The 19928-nt window shown below is 39.7% G+C and overlaps 1 protein-coding gene across 1 annotated transcript; it reads right to left on the bottom strand.

The window, feature by feature from the left end:
• Positions 1–471: 471 nt before the first annotated feature.
• Positions 472–19860, bottom strand: LOC141580089 (calaxin-like). Its single transcript, XM_074379435.1, has 4 exons — positions 16262–19860; positions 10403–10558; positions 8992–9096; positions 472–7177 (listed from the first exon to the last, which is right to left on the bottom strand). Exons 1-4 carry the CDS (start codon positions 16323–16325, stop codon positions 7011–7013), a joined length of 492 nt encoding a protein of 163 aa, XP_074235536.1. The 5' UTR covers positions 16326–19860; the 3' UTR covers positions 472–7010.
• Between the last annotated feature and the right edge of the window lie 68 nt (positions 19861–19928).

Genomic DNA, 19928 nt, shown 5'->3' on the forward strand with positions numbered 1-19928 from the left:
CAAAGTCTGCAAGAGATATCTTGCCATCATTGTCATAATCCTAGAGAGAGAGAAGATATTTCTTGATAAATGCTTGTTTTAAATTTTGCATGGAAAATAGCTCTCTAGGCTAAACAAATTTTACCAAGTAAAAGTTGTCACACTTCTGTAGACTCTCTACATAAATCAAAAATTATTGCGGCCGGGCGCGGTGGCTCATGCCTGTAATCCCAGCACTTTGGGAGGCCGAGGCGGGTGGCTCATGAAGTCAAAGAGATCGAGACCATCCTGGTCAACATGGTGAAACCTCGTCTCTACTAAAAATATAAAAAATTACCTGGGCATGGTGGCGTGTGCCTGTAATTCCAGCTACTCAGGAGGCTGAGGCAGGAGAATTGCTTGAACCCAGGAGGCGGAGGTTGCGGTGAGCCGAGATTGCGCCATTGCACTCCAGCCTGGGTAACAAGAGCGAAACTCTGTCTCAAAAAAAAAAAAAAAAAAAAAAAAAAAATTTGCAGAGTCCCCTTATTTTATTTTTATTATTCTAACAGGCATACCTGAGTTACTTTAAATATATAAAATGTAGCCCTGCTCCTAAAACACTTACACTCTAATTGGAGAAATAAGATAAAAATTAGGGGAAGTTCATTATTATTATTATTTTTTTAAATCTAGCACCGATTAAACATCTCAGGAGGGAAGTTCATTATTATATGGCTATTTTATGATAAAAATAAGTACAATAGGGTAATGATTTTCAAGCTTATTTTTTTGTAGAATTTGCTCCACAAAGGATCTCTTACTTGGGAGCCCACCAGGTAAAAGGGTAACAGTGAAGTTGCTCTGTTAAGGAGCAAGGCACTGGGAGTTATTATGGCAGTAACAGTTCTGAAGAAGACTTGGAGACCACTACTGAACCTTTAAGGATGGTTGGGATCTGGGTAGGTAGAGAGGTATGAGGAGGAAGTGCAGAAGAGTGGCCCACCTGAATTAAGACAGCAAATGAGTATAAATTAAGAAGACAAAGCTGCCTGGAGTGAAGCATTCATGACAGGGATCATGAGCAATTAAGTATGTTGTACAGGAGTAGGGAGTAAACACAGCATGTGTAGAGATTATGAATGCCTTTAAGCGCTTAATTGAATTGGTTTCAACAGGTTCTTGTTTTTTCACTTACGGGCATAATTACATCAGGGCTGCTGAGAGTTTAACCTACAGAAAAACTTAAGTAATTGTAAAAATTTACTCCATTAATTTTCTTTCAAAGGAGAGGTCCTAGCTAGCAATTAGAGAAGAGAGAAATAAAGGTGATCTAAATTAGAAAGGAAGAAATCAAATTATCCTTGTTTGTAAATGATATAACCTTACATTTGGAAAAACCTAAAGACTACACCAAAAACACTAGAACTGACAAATTCAGTAATGCTGTGGTATACAAAATCAACATAGCAAAAATCAGTAGTATTTCTATATGTCAACATTCTGAAAAAGAAGAAAAGTAATCGCATTTACAATAGGTATACATAAAATTAAATTTCTAGGAATTAACCTAAGAAATAAAAGAGTTCTACAGTGAAAACTCTAAGATACTAATGAAAGAAATTGAAGAGGAAACCCAAAAAAATGAAAAGATATTCCATGTTCATGAACTGGAAGAATCAATATTGTTAAAATGTCCATACTACCCAAAGCAATCTACAAATTCAATGTAATCTTCACAGAAATAGAAAAAACAATGCTAAAATTGATATGGAACCACAAAAGACCCAGAATAACCAAAGCTATCCTGAACAAAAAGAAGTGGTGGAATCATGTTACCTAACTTCAAATTATACTACAGTGCTACAGTAACCAAAACAGCATGGTACTGGCATAAAAATACACACATAGAGCAATGGAACACAATAGAGAACTCACAAACAAATCCTTACATCTACAGTGAACTCATTTTTGGCAAAGGTATCAAGAACATGTTAGGGAAAATACAGTCTCTTCAGTAAAGGGTGCTGGGAAAACTAGACATCCATATGCAAAAGAATGAAACTAGACCCCTACCTCTTACCATATACAAAAATTAAGTCAAAATGGATTAAAAGACATAAATGTAAGACCTCAAACTATGAAATGACTACAAGAAAACATCAGAGAAACTCTCCAGGACATTGGTTGGTCTGGCTGAAGATTTCTCACAAGCACAGGCAACCAAAGCGAAAGTGGACAAACTGGATCACATCAAGTTAAAAAACTTCTGCACAGCAAATCAACAAAGTGAAGAGAAAACCCATAGAATGGGAGAAAATATTAATATTTGCAAACTATCCATCTGACAAGGGATTAATAACCAGAATATATAAGGAGTTCAAACAACTCTACAGGAAAGAAATATAATAATAAAATTTAAAAATGGGCAGAAGACCTAACATTTCTCAAAAGAAAATGTAGAAATGTCAAACAGGTATATGAAATGGTACTCAACATTCATGGATCATCAGAGAAATGCAAATCAAAACTACAATGAGATATCATTTCACACCAATTAAAATGGCTTATATCCCAAAATCAGGGAATAACAAATGCTACCAGGGATGTGGAGAAAAAGGAACCTTCGTAAACTGTAGGTGGGAAGTTAAATTAGTACAACAACCATGGAGAACAGTTTGGAGGTTCCTCAAAACTGGACATGGTGGCTCACATCAAACCTAGCAATTTTGGAGGTAGAGGCAGGAGGATCGCTTGAATCTAGAAGTTCAAGACCAGCCTGGACAACATAGTAAGATTCTGTCTCTAAAAAAAGAAATTTAAAAAATTAGCTGGGTATGGTGGCACATGCCTGTAGTCCCAGCTGCTTGAAAGGCTGAGGCAGCAGGACTGCTTGAGCACAGGAGGTCAAGACTGCAGTGAGTTGTGATCATGCCACTGCACTCTAGCCTAGGTGACAGAGTGAGACCTTGTCTCAAAAAACTAACTAAAAATAGAGCTACCATATGATCCACCAATCCCATTGCCTGGTATGTATCTAAAAGAAATCAGGATATTGAAGAGACAGCTGCACTCTCATGCTTATTGCAGTATCACTCACAATAGCCAAGACTTTTAGGAAACAATGTGCCTCTCAACAGGTGAATGGATTAAAAAAAAAAAAATGTGGCTGGGTGTGGTGGCTCAACCCTGTAATCCCAGCACTTTGGGAGGCTGAGGTGGGCAGATCACCTGAGGTCAAAAGTTCGAGACCAGACTGGCCAACATGGTAAAACCCCAACTCTACTAAAAAAAACCCCCAAAATTAGCTGGGTATGGTAGAGGGTGCCTGTAATCCCAGCTACTCAGGAGGCTGAGGCAGGAGAACTGCTTGAACCGGGGAGGCAGAGGCTGCCTTGAGCCAAGATCATGCCACCTGGGCAACAAGAGCAAAACTCAGTCTCAGAAAAAAAAAAAGTGGTACACATATATAATGGAGTACTATTCAGCCATGAAAAAGAATGAGATCCTGTTGTTTGCAACAACATGGATGGAACTATAAGCCATTATGTTAAGTGAAATAAGCCAGACACAGAAAGAGAAACTTCACGTGTTCTCACTTATTTGTGGGAGTTAAAATTAAAACAATTGTGCTCATGGACACAGAGAGTAGAATGATGGTTACCAGAGGCTGGAAAGGGTAGTAGAGGTGTGTGCGTGTGTCTGTGTGTGTGTGGGGGGAATGGTTAATAGGTACAAAAACGGGAAGAATGAAGAGGACCTAGTATTTGATAGCACAACAGGGTGACCATAGTCAATAATCATTTCATTGTACATTTAAAAATAACTAAAAGAGGCAGGCACAGTGGCTCACACCTGTAATCCTAGCACTTTGGAAGGTCAAGGTGGATGGATCACTTGTGGTCAGAAGTTCGAGACCAGCCTGGCCAACATGATGAAACACTATCTCTACTAAAAATACAAAAATAAAGCTGGACATATAATTTTTGGCACCTGTAATCCCAACTACTAGGGAGGCTGAGGCAAGAGAATCCCTTGAACCTGGGAGGCGGAGATTGCAGTGAGCCAGATGGCCCCATTGCACTCCAGCCTGGGCAACAGAGGGACACTACTTCTCAAAAAGAGAAAAAACATAGTATTAATAATAACTAAAAGAGTATAATTGGATTGTTTGTAACACAAAGGATAAATGCTTGAGAGAATGGATACCCCATTTACCATGATGTGATTATTATGCATTACATGCCTATATCAAAGTATCTCATATACCCCATAAATATATACACCTACTACGTACCCAGAAAAATTAAAAATAAAAAATAAATTGATATCCAAAAAAGGGTGTGTGTAGTATAGGGAGCATACTGTCTCTCAAGAATGAATCCACCCTCAGCCTTAACAGGCCGAGTGACTGTACTTCCAAAAGAGGACACTTTGGAGACTGCATTAGCTAGATCTGAGACTCTAAAACCTCCCACTATCTATCTGTTTCTTTCCTGAACTCCAAGGTAATATAGGTGAACTGGGCCTGGGCTGCCTTAGATTCACAAAACCTCACTGGTAACCAGCTTAAGATCAAAGAATAGGGTAGAAATCACCATGACCATAGTAAAATAATTACCTTAAACTTTTTTTTTTTTTTTTAGACAGAGTCTCATTCTGTCACCCAGGCTGGAGTGCAGTAGCATTACCCCGGCTCATTGCAACCTCCATTTCCTGGGTTCAAGCTGGGATTACAGGTGCACACCACCATGCCTGGCTAATTTTTATATTTTCGATAGAGATGGGGTTTCACCATGTTGGCCAGGCTGGTCGTGAACTCCTAACCTCAAGTGATCTGCCCATCTCAGCCTTCCAAAGTGCTGGGATAACAGGCATGAGCCACTGCACTCAGCCAAGAATTACCTTGGGTTTTATTGAGAGATGAATTATGCACCTCATTTTCTAGGGTTACCATCTGGAGCAGCCACTGCAAAGGTGCCAACTGCAGCAAGGAGGCATGGCTGGGGCTATGCACTCCATGTAGCAGGTAGGAGCCCCACCCTCTTGGACACAGCTGTAGCCACTCAAGCCACAGCTGCAGATCCAGGCATCTCTGCACTCTTGGGGACTGGGAAGGGCCCCCTTCCCTCCACAGGCTTGGAGATAACTGCTCCTGGTGCCTACTCTGCAGGCTTGTGAGTGACTGCTGCCACTTCCTGGACTCTCTCTGCTGACTTGGTCCTCTGGACTTTGGACATTAACTAGCATTGGAGGGAGGCTGAGGGGGTGCTGAAGGCAGCTCAGGGCTGGCTTGTAGGCACCCCTTGGCACAAACAACCTGGGCACCATGAACAGCAGCAGGAAGCAGACCGGCTCTGGGGTAAAAAGGGGCAGGTCCCCAATTAAGCCCCACCTTCAAGCTGGGGAAGGCCTGGAACAGAGTGGGAACTTACGGTGGTTTTTCCGGGCTGCTCATAACTAACAGTGGACCAATCAGCACACACTTCTTCCCCTCTGATGCTCATAAAAACCCCCAGACTCAGCCAGACTCAAGGAGACAAGGAGATGACCTGCTTGTGGAGAGGAGCTACACAATTCAGGGTCTCTCCTCTGCTGAGAGCTGAACACGTGGAGAGGAGCTACCCACTGCCGTTCTCCTCTGAGCTGTTCTGTTACTCAGTAAAACTCCTCTTTGCCTTGCTCACCCTCCACTTGTTCACATACCTCATTCTTCTTAGATGCAGGACAAAAACTTGGGATTTGCTGAATGGTGGGACTAAAAGGGCTATAATACAAACAGGGCTGAAACATGCCCCTTGCTCACCATGTTGTGGGTGACAAGGAGAGAAGAAAGGAGGAGAGAAGAGCTGTGGCTCTTCAGAGAGTCCAGACCTAGGAGCTCCCCAAGCCAGGGATGTGACACCCTCGTTGGGGATCTGCAGTTCCTGGCATCTCCAAGCTTCTGGCCACTACCACATTCCCTGGTGCCAACTGTGGAAGCTGCTTGCAGTATACTTGGTCCATCTGTAGCCTCACAGAGAGATAGTGCCTGTGCTGGCACCTGGAGCTACCCACACCGCCACAGCCAGTGTGCCTATCTGTGTGCAGTGGCTGGACCCCATGGTCACTCACTCACGTACCCTTTGTCTGACTCACCCTTGGCAGGCATGGGATCCAGGCCAGTAGCATAAGCCAAGCACAAGTTGGTGGAATGAGTCCAGTGGGCCCGAGTAAAACTTAGACAAAGGTGCCACTAGCCACAGAAGTTTCTCGCTGGCAAAGTGATATCCCAAGAATCCCATGACAGTAAGTTTGTGATGAGGATACAATGAATTCATGGACAGGTGCAGTGGCTCACACCTGTAATCCCAGCACTTTGGGAGGCTGAGGTGGGCAGATCATGAGGTCAGGAGTTTGAGACCAGCCTGCACAACATGGTGAAACCCCGTCTCTACTAAAAATACAAAAATTAGCCAGGTGTGGTGGCACATGCCTGTAATCTAAGTTACTCAGGAGACTGACGCAGAAGAATCAGTTGAACTCAGGAAGCGAAGGTTGCAGTGAGCCGAGATCGCACTACTGAGATTCAGCCTAGGTGACAGAGTGAGACTCTGTCTCAAAATAAAATAAAATGAGTTTCACACATTAAAGCTTCCTGAAGGGCCTCACATTTAGAAAGCACTCTATAGGGGTCAACTATTTTTATTATTATGTTATTGTATTATAATGAATATTTAGATGGATTGGAGGAGTTAGGTCATAAAGACAAAATAGAGTAGCATTCAATTGTACATGCATGCATTGCATCTGGTCTCCCCTGAAACTAATGAGATTTTACTGATACTAAAATTTTTTAAAATAAGAAAATAAATATCCATTTTGTATAGTGATTCATTTAGTGCCCAGCTATTCTACAAATATTTATTGAGCACCACTATCAGCCAGGCATTGTTCTAAGCAATAGATAGGTCAGAGAACAAACAAAAAATCCTGCACTCATAAAGGATGCATTCATTATGGAAGAAATCATTTCCTTAGCTTTATCTAATATCTATTTGACTGAATATAATTCATTGCAGTTTTCTTACCATTTTCTTCAGTGTTATATCAACCAGTTCTTTTATTGCTTCATCAGTATCTTCTTCAGAAGACTGTTGGTGTAGACTGTTCTTCAACATGTCAAACATTTGCTCCTGAGAAATGTAACCATCTCCATTCAAATAAACTTCAAAACAGACTTTTTAAAGCAAAAGAAGTTAAAAGATTTAGACAACGGCAGTTAAAGTGTCATTAGTCTTCTCTTTAGTTATTTCAATTTATAAAACTAAAAGATAAAAACAATTGATATTCCATACAATTACTAATTTAATCCATTATATGGTAGAGATATTTTAGAATAAAGTACTCTTTACTACATTTTTTTCCATTAGATTAAATATTCCTTGGGATGTGAAAATAAAAAAATAATTTCTGGATATTTATATTGAAGGTTTAAAAATGATTTGAAGCTGCAATCAAGAAGCTTTGAGATAAAGTTTTTAAACCTTCAATCATGCAAACATATATACACATACATGTATAAACATGTGTGTATCTATATCAATATTATGATTCTGTTCTTACATAGAGTGCAAAAACGAAGTACACACTTCACTATATGCCTGGCGAAGAACATTTCTGGATATATTTGGACAGTGAATCAGTAATGTCCTTGGGATCTGCCCATCTGCACTATCCAAAATTATCAAATAACCTCTTTCTGGAGAATGCTTTCCATGGCTTAGAGTTTTGTAAGTACCAAACTTCACTCACTCATCCCACAAATGATCTTACTCAGGTCATTTGTGAATAAGGGAGTCCCACAGTGAAGGAACTTTTGTGGAGTTTGTAAATCTAATTAAATGTTTTCACAAAAGTAGGAATAAAACTTGAGAGTATCAGATTAGTTGGGTCTTTCTGCTGAATTTCTTCAATCTGTAGCATATATATGAGTTTGCAAAACAACCTGACCAGAAAGTAGTATTTTCTCAAAAATACCTATCTTTAAATGTATATGAAACATTTTTAGGAACCGAGATTAGAGAAATTTTCTTTGCTAACAGGAGGCTGTTCAATCATGTACAGCTGCATTCAAGTGTCACGACCATTTTCACCAAATATTAGCATTACCACAATTTACATTCAGAAAACAACTTTTCACTCTTCAGTGAGACTTTGGTATAAAACACTGCAGCAAACCTAAGTGGAAACTTTATTTATTTATCTATTTTCATTATTTTTTGAAACAGAGTCTCATCACTCTGTTGCCCAGTCTGGAATGAACTGGTATGATCTCAGCTCACTGCTACCTCTGCCTCCTGGGTTCAAGCTATTCTCCTGCCTCAGCCTCCCTAGTAGCTGGGATTATAGGGATGTTCAACCATGCCCAGCTACTTTTTGTATTTTCTACAGAGATGGGGTTTCACCATGTTGGCAAGGCTGGTCTTGAACTCCTGACCTCAAGTGATCCATTGACCCAGGCCTCCTAAAGTGCTGGGATTACAGGAGTGAGCCACTGTACCCAACTGGAAACTATATTTAAAAGTTATCTTATCTCATGAAAAATCAGAGTGGGAGAAAAAAAGTACAACACAGAGAAACTAAAAAATTCATAAATGTCAAAGAAAAGACAAAAGAATTATACATGTTTCCCCAGAGGCAGCCTTAGAAACTCAGCCTTGCCAGCTGATCAGAGTTAGCACAAGCCCTGACCCTTAGCTGCTGTTCTTAGCATGGGTTAGAAGCCAAAGACTCAACCTGGTGGTAACATTTGGGCATTCCGAAACCAGTGAAGGAAATGTTTTGGGAATCCCAGAGCTGGGGACTCTTCCATGACCTTACAATTATGCCACCCATTTCATCTGCTTTTTTTTTTTTTTTAAGCTATCATGAACTATTTTTGCAAGGCTGTTATAAAGAACACTGATTTTATATTTTTAAACATTTAAGCATTCACTAAGTACAAAATTGACTATATATTACTAAGGCAGTAATGACATATAGAAATCTTACACTTCAGCTTTTCTTCAAAAGTTCCTCGAAGAAACACTGATAATCCTTTAACCCATTCTTTAATATTTATGTAGTTATCATTGTCTTTGTCAAATGCAAAAAACACTGAAAGAAAAAGAATGTGTAAGTGTATTGTAATTTAGGGCTATTATATAATTCAACAGTATGTAAGTATGGATAGAAAAATGTGTCTCCCAAATTGAGGGGGAAAAGTTTTGACACAGTCTTCTTGAAACAATCAAAATTACTGGAAATGTGTTTTTTGCCATATTCGTAAAGATGGAGGATAATGTCTCCATAAGCAATGATGAGCTTCATTTGTGATGTTTTGTACAGTTACTAGGAGCCCAGAAGACACACAGTGGAGTTAATGTGATAATGTTCATTCTTTTTTTTTTCATTTTTAAAATTATTCTAGCCACACATCAGCAGAAGTGATGTTTATTCTAAAAAAAAAAGTGTCAGAAATTCTGTTCTAAAGAGTTTGCACAATATCTGAAGGTAAATTACTAAAATAACACCTTATTTTTTAATTGGAAATTTTATTGTCCTATAAAATAAAACATTATTCTTTTTGAGACGATGAATGTTAATTATTTTGATTGTGGTGATGGTTTAGTAGGTATACACGTGTCAAAACTTATCAAATTGTACATCTTAAAAATCTATTACTAGCCGGGCACATTCCTGTAATCCCTACTACTCTGGAGGTAGAGGCATAAGAATTGCTTTAACCTGGGAGGTGGAAGTTGCAGTGAGCTGAGACTGTACCACTGCACTCCAGCCTGGGCAGCAGAAGGAGACTGGCTGAAAAAAAAAAAAAAAAAAAAAAGATACTGCTAGCTTACTTAGCTCATTATTGGTTATTTCTCTCTCTCTCTCTCTCTCTCTCTCTCTCTCTCAGATGGAGTTTCACTCTTGTGACCCAGGCTGGAGTGCAGTGGCATAATCCTGGCTGACTGCAACCTCCACCTCCTGGGCTCAAGCAATTCCCCTGCTGCAAGCCTCCCAAGTAGCTGAGATTACAGGCGTGCACCACCACGCCTCACTCATTTTTGTATTTTAGGTAGAGACAGGGTTTCATCATGTTGGTCAGGCTGGTCTCAAACTCCTGACCTCAGGTGATCCACCTGCCTTGGCCTCCCAAAGTGTTGGGATTATGGGCATGAGCCACCGTGCCTGGCCCTACTGGTTATTTCTCAAAGCTGTACACGTATGAGATAGGAAATTCTGAGTGAGTTTGTATTGAAAACCATCCTCATAATCAAACCAATAATGTTTGCAGCCTACATTTCTGGAATTTATGCCTTCTAGTTTGGAGTTAAAAAAATTCTAAGTCTTTCATGAAAATGGAATATGTGTATGTTTGCTATTTCAGATAGGCTCTTTTTAGTCTTTTATGACTTCTTACCCCTATTCATCAACATATCATCAGTCATTCCAAATACGCTGTACAGGATTCCTCGAAATGTGTTACAATCTAGCCCAATATTACCAAATCTTCCACCAGCTCTTCCCACAAAGGTGTAGAAGAGTCTTATGAGACACTCTAGCTCACTTTTTTTGACTGTAAAATGAAAAGAGAAATAAATACAACTTAATTGCTGAGTTTTTCAATCCAATTAAATATGATCAGCGGATTAACATTTATCATACAGGAGCAGTGCTTCTTATGGTATCATTTTTGGACCATTTGTATGAGAATTAATCCCCTTTCCACTGCCCCATGCTTACAGTTTCCCAGAACTTGCCCTAGATCTGCTAAACCAGAATTGTTAACAGCAAGCCCAGGAATTAGCTTTTGAACAAGAGCTCAGCTTCTATGCCCCAGGAGTTAAGAATCTTTGGGTTAAGCCACTGAAAATTTTGGAACAGGAGACGGGCATAACAGTAAAAGTGGTTTAGGAAAATCCATCTGGTGAAGCTGTATTGCAGTAGGAAAGCTGGAAGCATGGAAGCCAGGCTTGGAGGGATAGTGTTTGGGATAGGGAGGTGGAAATAAAAACAGAAAGCTAAGGAGGGAGCCTGAGATGCTACAGAAACTCAGTCTTTGTGACTGATCAGATCTGCAGTTTTCAAATGGAAAATTTTAAATATGCACATACCTGGTTCTCACTCCAGACTTAGTAAAATGCTATTTTGAAGAAGTGCACAAGCATCTGATGCACTGTCAGGACTGAGAACCGATGGGTGAGACTTTGTGGGCTGGGGATCCAAACCTCAATAAGCCCCTGGGTTCCACTTCCATTTCTTATCCTAAATAGCTGAGGGACTTACACAAGTCATACAGCTTCTTTATGTCTCACTGCCATCACCTTTAACACTTAGTGATCTCTGAGATTCCTTCAGTCTCTAAAAGCATAAAATGTAATCCTTTTTTTGTTTTTTTAAGAGACAGAATCTCTCTCCCAGGCTGGAGTGCAGCAGTGAAATCATAGCCCACTGCAGTCTTGAACTCCTGGGCTCAAGGGATCCTCCTGTCTCAGCCTCTTGAGTAGCTGGGACTACAGGTATACACCACCATGTCCGGCTAATTTTAATTAAAAATTTTTATTTCAATAGTTTTGGGGGTACATATGGTTTTTGCTTACATGAATAAGTTCTTTAGTGGTCATTTCTGATATTTTGGTGCATTTGTCACCTGGGCAGTGTAGTGTACCCAGTATGTAGTCTTTTATCCCTCACCCACCTCCCACCCTTCCCACAGAGTCCCTAAAGTCCATTGTATCATTCTTATGTGTTTGCATCCTCATAGCTTAGCTCCCACTTATGAAACCATGTGATATTCGGTTCTCCATTCCTGAGTTACTTCACTTTGAATAATAGCCTCCAGCTCCACCCAAGTTGCTCCATCCAAAAGCCATTAACTTTTAAATTTTTAGTAGAGATGAAGTCTCACTATGTTGACCAGACTCCTGGGCTCCTGCCTTGGCCTCCAAAAGTGCTGGGATTACAGGTGTGAGCCACTGCACAGCCTGGAAGTAATTTTTTTTTTTTTTTTTTTGAGGTGGAGTCTTGCTCTGTCACCCAGTCTGGAGGGCAGTGGCATGATCTCAGCTCACTGCAACCTCTGCCTTCCGAATTCAAGCAATTCTCCTATCTCAGCGTCCTGAGTAGTTGGGATTACAGGCGCCTGCCACCATACCTGGCTAATTTTTATATTTTTAGTAGAGATGGGGCTTCACCATGTTGACCAGGCTGGTCTTGAGCTCCTGACCTAAAGTGATTCACCTGCCTCAGCCTCCCAAAGTGCTGGGAGGTGGGTGAGGGATAAAAGACTACTGGCCACCTGGCAGTAGATTCTTGAAACTACCTTATTATTTTTATTTTTTCTTTTTTTTCTTTTTTTTTTTTTTTTTTGAGACGGAGTTTTTGCTCTTGTTACCCAGGCTGGAGTGCAATGGTGCGATCTCGGCTCACCGCAACCTCCGCCTCCTGGGTTCAGGCAATTCTCCTGCCTCAGCCTCCTGAGTAGCTGGGATTACAGGCACGCGCCACCATGCCCAGCTGATTTTTTGTATTTTTAGTAGAGACGGGGTTTCACCATGTTGACCAGGCTGGTCTCGATCTCTTGACCTCGTGATCCACCCACCTCGGCCTCCCAAAGTGCTGGGATTACAGGATTGAGCCACCGCGCCCGGCGAAACTACCTTATTAATGGTGAATTCTGATGAGGCTGTTTGTATTTTCCTAAAAATGATCATATCAATGTACCCACTGAACATGCTCTTCGTGCAATGTGATTTTGATACTCCTCTCTTAGACTGATAGGGGTCTATGTCTTCTCCCTTTAAAACTAGGATTTTTTAAACTCTTTTAACCAATACAGTACAGTGAAAATCAGGCTCGGTGATTGAATGCAGCTGCTTTGAGGACAAAAAGTTGGAATGTTTTTCTTGTTCGGAATATGAAGAAAAATGAAGCTCAGGTATAGATGCATTATATACACTATATTAATGCCTGCCTGAAAGCAACCCTGCTCAACTCTGGTAGAAAGTTATCATCTGAATGGAAATGTTAGCACCAACAGTGGTGTGAAAATGGAAGTCTGCGAAAAGGGAGGTTAGAATAGTAAGTCAAGAGCTGCTCTGAGAGTCAAATATTGACAAGTCATCCAACAAAGCAATCAAATATTTTAGATACAATCTTCAGCAAGTAATAAGCTAACCTTTCCTGAATTTTATCAGTGTATCTCAGATTTCATGATATCTAAATACCTTGCACATGTGGTCAAGAAACCATTGTAAAGCCAGGCATGGTGGCCTTACTAGGTAATCCGGGCACGAGGTTGGCAGATTGCTTGAGCTCAGGATTTCGAGACCAGCTGGGCAATATAATGAAACCCCATCTCTACAAAAAATACAAAAATTAGTCAAGCGTGGTGGCACATGCCTGCAGGCCCAAGCTATTAGGGAAGCTGAGGTGAAAGAATGGCTTGAGTTAGGGAGGTCGAGGGTGCAGTGTGCTTTGTTTGTGCCACTACTACAGTCCAGCCTGGGTGACAAAGTGAGACTCTGTCTAAAAAAGAAAAACGAAAGAAAACCATGGGTCATTAATGAGGATGGTGTTGAGATACTAGAAATTGACCCATTGTAGTTTGGAATAATTTTAGATTAAGAGATGCAAAGATATTACAAAGAGTTCCTATATACTCTTCACCTAGTTTCTTCCTAATGCTAATGTCTTATACCATGGTGCATTTGTCAAAACTAATGTATTAACATTGGTACATTACATTGGTTAACTAGATTTTAATTGGATTTCCAGTTTTTACACTAACATCCTTGGTTTTAATACCAGAATTCAATCTGGGATACCGTATTCAGTTGTCATGTCTCCTCCAACCTGTGATAGTTTTCAATCTTTCCTTGCTTTTCATGAATATGAAAGTTTTGGATTTATTTTGTAGAATGAAATGGTCATCATTTTAAGTTTACCTGTTTTATAAAATTATTTTTTTCTTTTTTTTAAGAGATGGACTCTTGCTATGTTTCCCAGGCTGGAGAGCAGTAGTGTGAGCTCATTGCAGCCTCGAACTCCTGGGCTCAAATTATCCTCCTGCCTTAACCTTCCCAGTAGCTAGGATTACAGGTGCTTGTCATCACATCTGGCTGTGTGCCTGTTTTTCTCATGATTAGACTGTGATTGTCTGTTTTGGGGAATACCACCACAGAGGTAAAGTGCTGCTCTAGCCACATGTAAAGAGAAACATGATCTCAACATGATATATCACTATGGATGTTAAACTTTATCATTTGGTTAAGCTAGAGTCTGCCAGCTTTCTCCACTATAGTTACTATTTTTCTCTTTCCACAATATTCGTTTGAAGCTAGTCACTCAATAAGAGAATTAAGCTCTACTTCCTGGAAAGTGGTTATCTACACTACTATTTAGAATTCTCCCATAAGGAAGATTTTTCCCTTTTCCATTTATTTATAATTATTATTTATTTATGTCAGTATTAAGTCACATGTATTTATTTTATACTACGAGTTACATACTGCTATCGTCTGTTTGGGCCCCTCCCTGCCCACTACCAAATTCATGTTGAAATTTTATCCCCAAACATAATTATATTAGGAGGTGTGGCCTTTGGGAGGCAGTTAGGCCTCATGTTCTTATAAAGTAAGAGGCCCTAGAGAGCTAGCTAGTCCCTTCCATTTCAGTGAGGACACAGCAAGGAAGTGCCATCTATGAGCCAGAAAGCAAGCAGGCCCTTCCTTACTAGACAGTGAATCTGTCTCAACCTTGGGCTTCCCAGCCTCCAGAACTATAAGTACATTCCTGTTGCTTATAAACCATCCAATCTATGGTATTTTGTTCAGAAGCCCAAATAGACTAAGATGCCTATCAATATTATGTTACTTTGCCGCTCAAGTTGTTCCAGGTTTGGCCATTGGTAGTTTTCAGGTTGGCTCCTGTATCTTTTTAATATATCCTCATCTTTTTGCTTTTTAAACATTTCCATGAATCAAGATGTTCAGGCAGCACTGAAGTCTGGCCAGTACTTACAGCTCTTGACACTTTCACTAATGGATTCTACCAGTTTCCTCAGAGCCTTTTGGTCCATGTCCAGTATGGCTTTAACACACACCAGACTTCCCAGATAGCCTAGCTTCAAGCCTGGGCATCCTGAGCTTCCACAGTTCACTACCCCAATCCCAACATGGAATGTGACCATGGCAACATCCCAGCAACCACACACAGAAGATTCTCAAGTAACTAGAAAAGTATGCAATAATGGTTGCTACCACTCCAAATATGGTAATTTCATTACGGTTTCTGTGATCTAAAAATTTATTACTTTCTTTTTGAGACAAGGTCTTGCTCTGCATCGCCTAGGATACAGTGCAGTGGCGCCATCTCAGCTCAATGCAACTTCTACCTCCTGGGCTCAAGTGATCCTCCCACCTCAGTCTCCCCAGTATATGGGATTAAAGGCAAGCACCACCACACCTGACTTATCTTTTGCGTTTTTGTAGAGATGGGGTTTTGCCATGTTGCCCAGGCTGGTCTCGAATTCCTGGGCTCAATCAATCCACTCACCCCAGCCTACCTAAGTACTGGGATTACAGGCCTGAGCCATAGTACTCGGCCTATTTTTATTTTTTAGGCAGGGTCTTACTGTATCACATTGCCCAGGCTGAAGAATAGTGGCACAATCATAGCTCACTGCCACCTCGACTTCCCAGGCTCAAGCCATCCTCCACTTCAGCCTCCCAAGTAGCTGGGACTGTAGGCATGAGCCATGATACCCAGCTAATGTAATTAAAAAATTTATAACAATTCCAACATTTATCTTTTCTTTGGGGCTAAACACCACTTAAAGCAGTATTTGATATCATTTATACTCCTCAGCACCAACAGAACAGTTGAAAACATAAACAGTTGAAAACATTTGAACACATTATAACTAAGATTACAAAAACCCTAATCTCTTTTTTCATAAATGAATAAAGCACTATGACACCTTTATTTCTTACTGCTTTTTTTTAAAGACAGGGTTTCACCATGTTGGTCAGGCTGGTCTCGAACTCCCGACCTCAGGTGATCCGCCCACCTTGGCCTCCAAAGTGCTTGGATTACAGGCATGAGCCACCACACCCGGCCATAAAAACCTTAATCTTTAAGTGGAAATAATTTCCCAGGCTATCAATAGCTCCTTCAAAGATTACAACCTCCTCTAAACTCTAACCAACCACCCTTTTATGATATTCAAACAGGCTTCAGTCTGGGAGTTTCTAGAAAAATGAAAAATGTAAAAACTCACTTTTACCCCTCCAACTTTGATTGGACCGACTGGTAAATCCTGGTAGAGAGAACAAACATGTCATCTACGTCTGCTGGCCTTCACTGTGGTAAGGCAAGAAAATGTATTTAGAATTGTAGAAACTGTATTTAGAAAATGTAATTTAGAATTTAGGACACTACATTCTAACTTTTAAATAAAATATAAAAACAAAATTTAAAATATGGAGGGGAAAACAAAATTTAAAATATGGGGGAGGGGAACACGCAAAATAAAGAAAAAAAAATTTTAAATATAGTAAAGGCTGGGCATGGTGGCTTATGCTTGTAATCTCAGCATTTTGGGAAACTGAAGTAGGAGCATTGCTTGAGCCCAGGAGTTCAAGGCCAGCCTGGGCAACATAGGGAGACCCTATCTTTACAAAAAAATTTAAAAATTAGCAGGGTGTGGTGGTGCATGCCTGTCAAAGGTTCCAGCTATGGGGAAAGCTGAAGTGGGAGGCTGGCTTGAGCCCAGGAAGTCAAGAATGCAATGCCCTATGATTAAATACTGTTGGGGAGAAAATAAAAGTTTCCCAAAACTTTTCTTAAGCAAGTAACAAAATGAGTATTCATAGATTTTAAGTTAAAAGGCGGCAATTTTTTAAAAACTGTGAACCCTGTCACTTAAGTTTTAAGAATAACTTTTCTCACTTGGTTTCCAAGTCTTGTCTATGGTTCTGTATGAAATGTCAGAAAATTAAGCGATAAGTTTTTAATACATCTTGACTGAAGGAATGTAAATCTGTACTCTAATTAAAATACATTCAGGACACTCTAATGGTATTTAAAACATCTATATATACTACAGGCAGCCAAAGGAATCCAAACAATTACAAAGAGGTAGCATGAGTATAAAGTCCATTTTTCTATCTGGACATCCACCAATTTATGCGTTATTCCAGTACCATTATCCTAGTAACATACCTTGTACTTGTAAAAAATTGGTGTAAAGTTTGTCAAGAAAAAGGGTAGTTTGGAAGGGAGGAAGAGATGTTAGTAATTTGCAGAGTAGCAACTTTGGAATAGACATAACTGATAATATTACTCTGCCAGCTGGGTACGGTGGTTCACATCTGTAATCCTAGCACTTTGGGAGGCAGAGAGGGATGGATCACTTGAGCCCAGGAGTTTGGGACTAGCCTAGCCAACATAGTGGAACCCCGTCACTACAAAAAATAGAAAAAATTGGCCTGGTACGGTGGCTCACGCCTGTAATCCCACCACTCTGAGGCGAAATCACCTGAGGTCAAGAGTTCAAGACCAACGTGACCAACATGGAGAAACCCCAACTCTACTAAAAACACAAAAATTGGCCAGGCGTGGTGGCGCATGCCTGTAACCCCAGCTACTCAGGAGGCTGAGGCAGAATTGCTTGAACCCAGGAGGCGGAAGTTGCAGTGAGCCATTGCACTCCAGCCTGGGTAACAAGAGCGAGATTCTGTCTCAAAAAAATTTAAAAAGAGCTGTGGTGGTATGCACCTGAAGTCCCAGCTACTTGGGAGATGGAGGTGGGAGGATCACTTGAGCCTGGGAGGTCGACGCTGCAGTGGGCTGGAGTACAGTGAGCTGAAATCGTCCATTGCACTCCAGCACAGGAAAGAGAGTGAGACCCTATCACCAAAACAAACAAACAAAAACTAAATAAAAATAAAAAAATTACTCCGTCAAATATTCTTTTCTTTCCATACCTTGTGAGGAGACTATTAAGGCTACCATCCTAGTACTAGGAAAAACAGTGTTGCCCAGACAGTTAACAGTCTGAAAAAAGTAGTTTTTTGCCAAATCACTTTCTTCTCCAATCTAATAAAATAAACTGTTGCTTCTAGTGGGATATAATCATCATATACTGGACTAGTCTATAAACTTACACTTCTGTGTCATAACAAAAGTGATGAACATATGACCTGATAAATTTATCTTCTGGCATTTCCATGAACAATTCTAGAAAACTTTCTTCTGGATGTAAAATGTCCCTCAAATTTTCTGAGTATTCAAAAGCATGTAGATATCTTTTACTAGGAAATAGTATGTAGCTTTGAATATCAAATTTAAAGAAACCAAGAAATTTTTTTTTTTACAGCTAAAAATTTAGGGATATATGTCTTACCTATCTACAACTTAACATCTAGGAGTGTTTCTTATCTTTGTTAGTTTACTTGCAGTCCAAAGGGAGCTGATAAGAACACTGCTGTTTTTAAGTAAAATAGCTATTTATTCAGCCTGTTGTCATGCCGACATGTTCTGTGAATATGCCACTACAATTAGCACGCCTTTTGTAATTGGCAAAATTGTACATCAAGTTGTATTTCATGTTACCTGATTATATAAAAATGAAAATGAATTATCAATTCCTTTTAACATTCCTAGTAAACAATTTAGCAGTAGATATGAGGCACAAAATCTTAGTAAAATATGACACAGGAAGAGCAATAATGTAACTCTTATTTAAATTCAACTTGTCATAACTTGTTATTAATATACAAAGACAACAAACCTTTAAAATGTTACATTTACTAAGATTCTGGCAATAAGACACAGCATACCAGGCTTGCCACTCAACTTGTTTATGGTAAGGTAAGTCTCAGCTTCAATATGAAGCTTTTTTTTTTTTTTTTTTTTTTTAAATCAAAACCCTGCTTTTTACATGCTAAATATCTTGGCAAGTAGGCCATTAAACATAGTAATGAACTTAAGACAGCAAGAGTGAGGAGTTAACAAAAGCTAAACATTGCAGCCTAAACAAAATTCATACAAAAAATAAACTATCACTGGTTACATTAAATTTTCCTGACTGGTTAAAACTTAGTATAAAACATGCATTTTAGAATCTTTAGCTATCAAGTTCAAAAAGTACCAGTGTCTATTTAAAATAATTCCTCTCCCAAGCCAAAGTATAATCAAAATTAGTTCAAATGACATAACACATTCTAATGCTAAAAAATATTCATTATTATTGAAGTGGAGGTAAATCCCAGAGCTTTTGGGGCTTTCTCATGCTGCAAATGACTGTTTCTCTGGTTCACTCAAAGCAGCATATGACAGCATCCAAGGATGACACTAAGCTCAGTAAAGGGCAAGACTGCTGGTAGCCAGCTCTGACCTCCCAGTGAAGCATGGCTACTGTGTCCACAATACAGGATGTGTGAAGATCAAAGGCACACTATTCTGCTAGTTAAAGAGATAGCAAACCACCCCCCTCAACCCTAAAAGCTCCTTCCCCACGTAAATAAAAGTATACGAGGGGAAAAAAATTAAAATACACTTATCTACAGAGTAAGGGTTCTGAAATATTAATGTAATCCCTCCTTCAAAAATTTTAACTAGAGTTATCTGGTCATTTCTGATTACACATTAAAGGTGTATCCAGATTCAATTTCTGTTGCTTTATCCTTAGACACTTCTAGTCAAGAGTATTAATTTTATTCCCAAATATCTTAACCACTAGTACGACTGCAGTGTATTATCTCCCAGAGTTATCAAGCACTGAAAGAAACAGATGTTCAAGCAGCAGGCAACATTTATGGCCCTTTCACACAGTGGCATCTGAGTGGCTACTGAACAGTCCAGGAATAATTCTAAAAACAAGAAAATTCATGCATTTTAGTAAATATGTTGTAGGTTTCACAGTTGAAATCTCCTCAGACATT

The sequence above is a fragment of the Saimiri boliviensis genome, chromosome 10, assembly GCF_048565385.1.
Source record: "Saimiri boliviensis isolate mSaiBol1 chromosome 10, mSaiBol1.pri, whole genome shotgun sequence".
Taxonomy (NCBI): Eukaryota; Metazoa; Chordata; class Mammalia; order Primates; family Cebidae; genus Saimiri; species Saimiri boliviensis.

Coding starts and splice junctions, on each gene's coding strand:
- LOC141580089 (XM_074379435.1), bottom strand. CDS start 16,325: ATGACATGTTTGTTCTCTCTACCAGGATTTACCAGTCGGTCCAATCAA. Junction 10,559..16,261: donor TCAAAGTTGGAGGGGTAAAA/GTGAGTTTTTAC, acceptor TTCATTTTACAG/TCAAAAAAAGTGAGCTAGAG. Junction 7,178..8,991: donor TTTTGAAGAAAAGCTGAAGT/GTAAGATTTCTA, acceptor TGCTTTAAAAAG/TCTGTTTTGAAGTTTATTTG.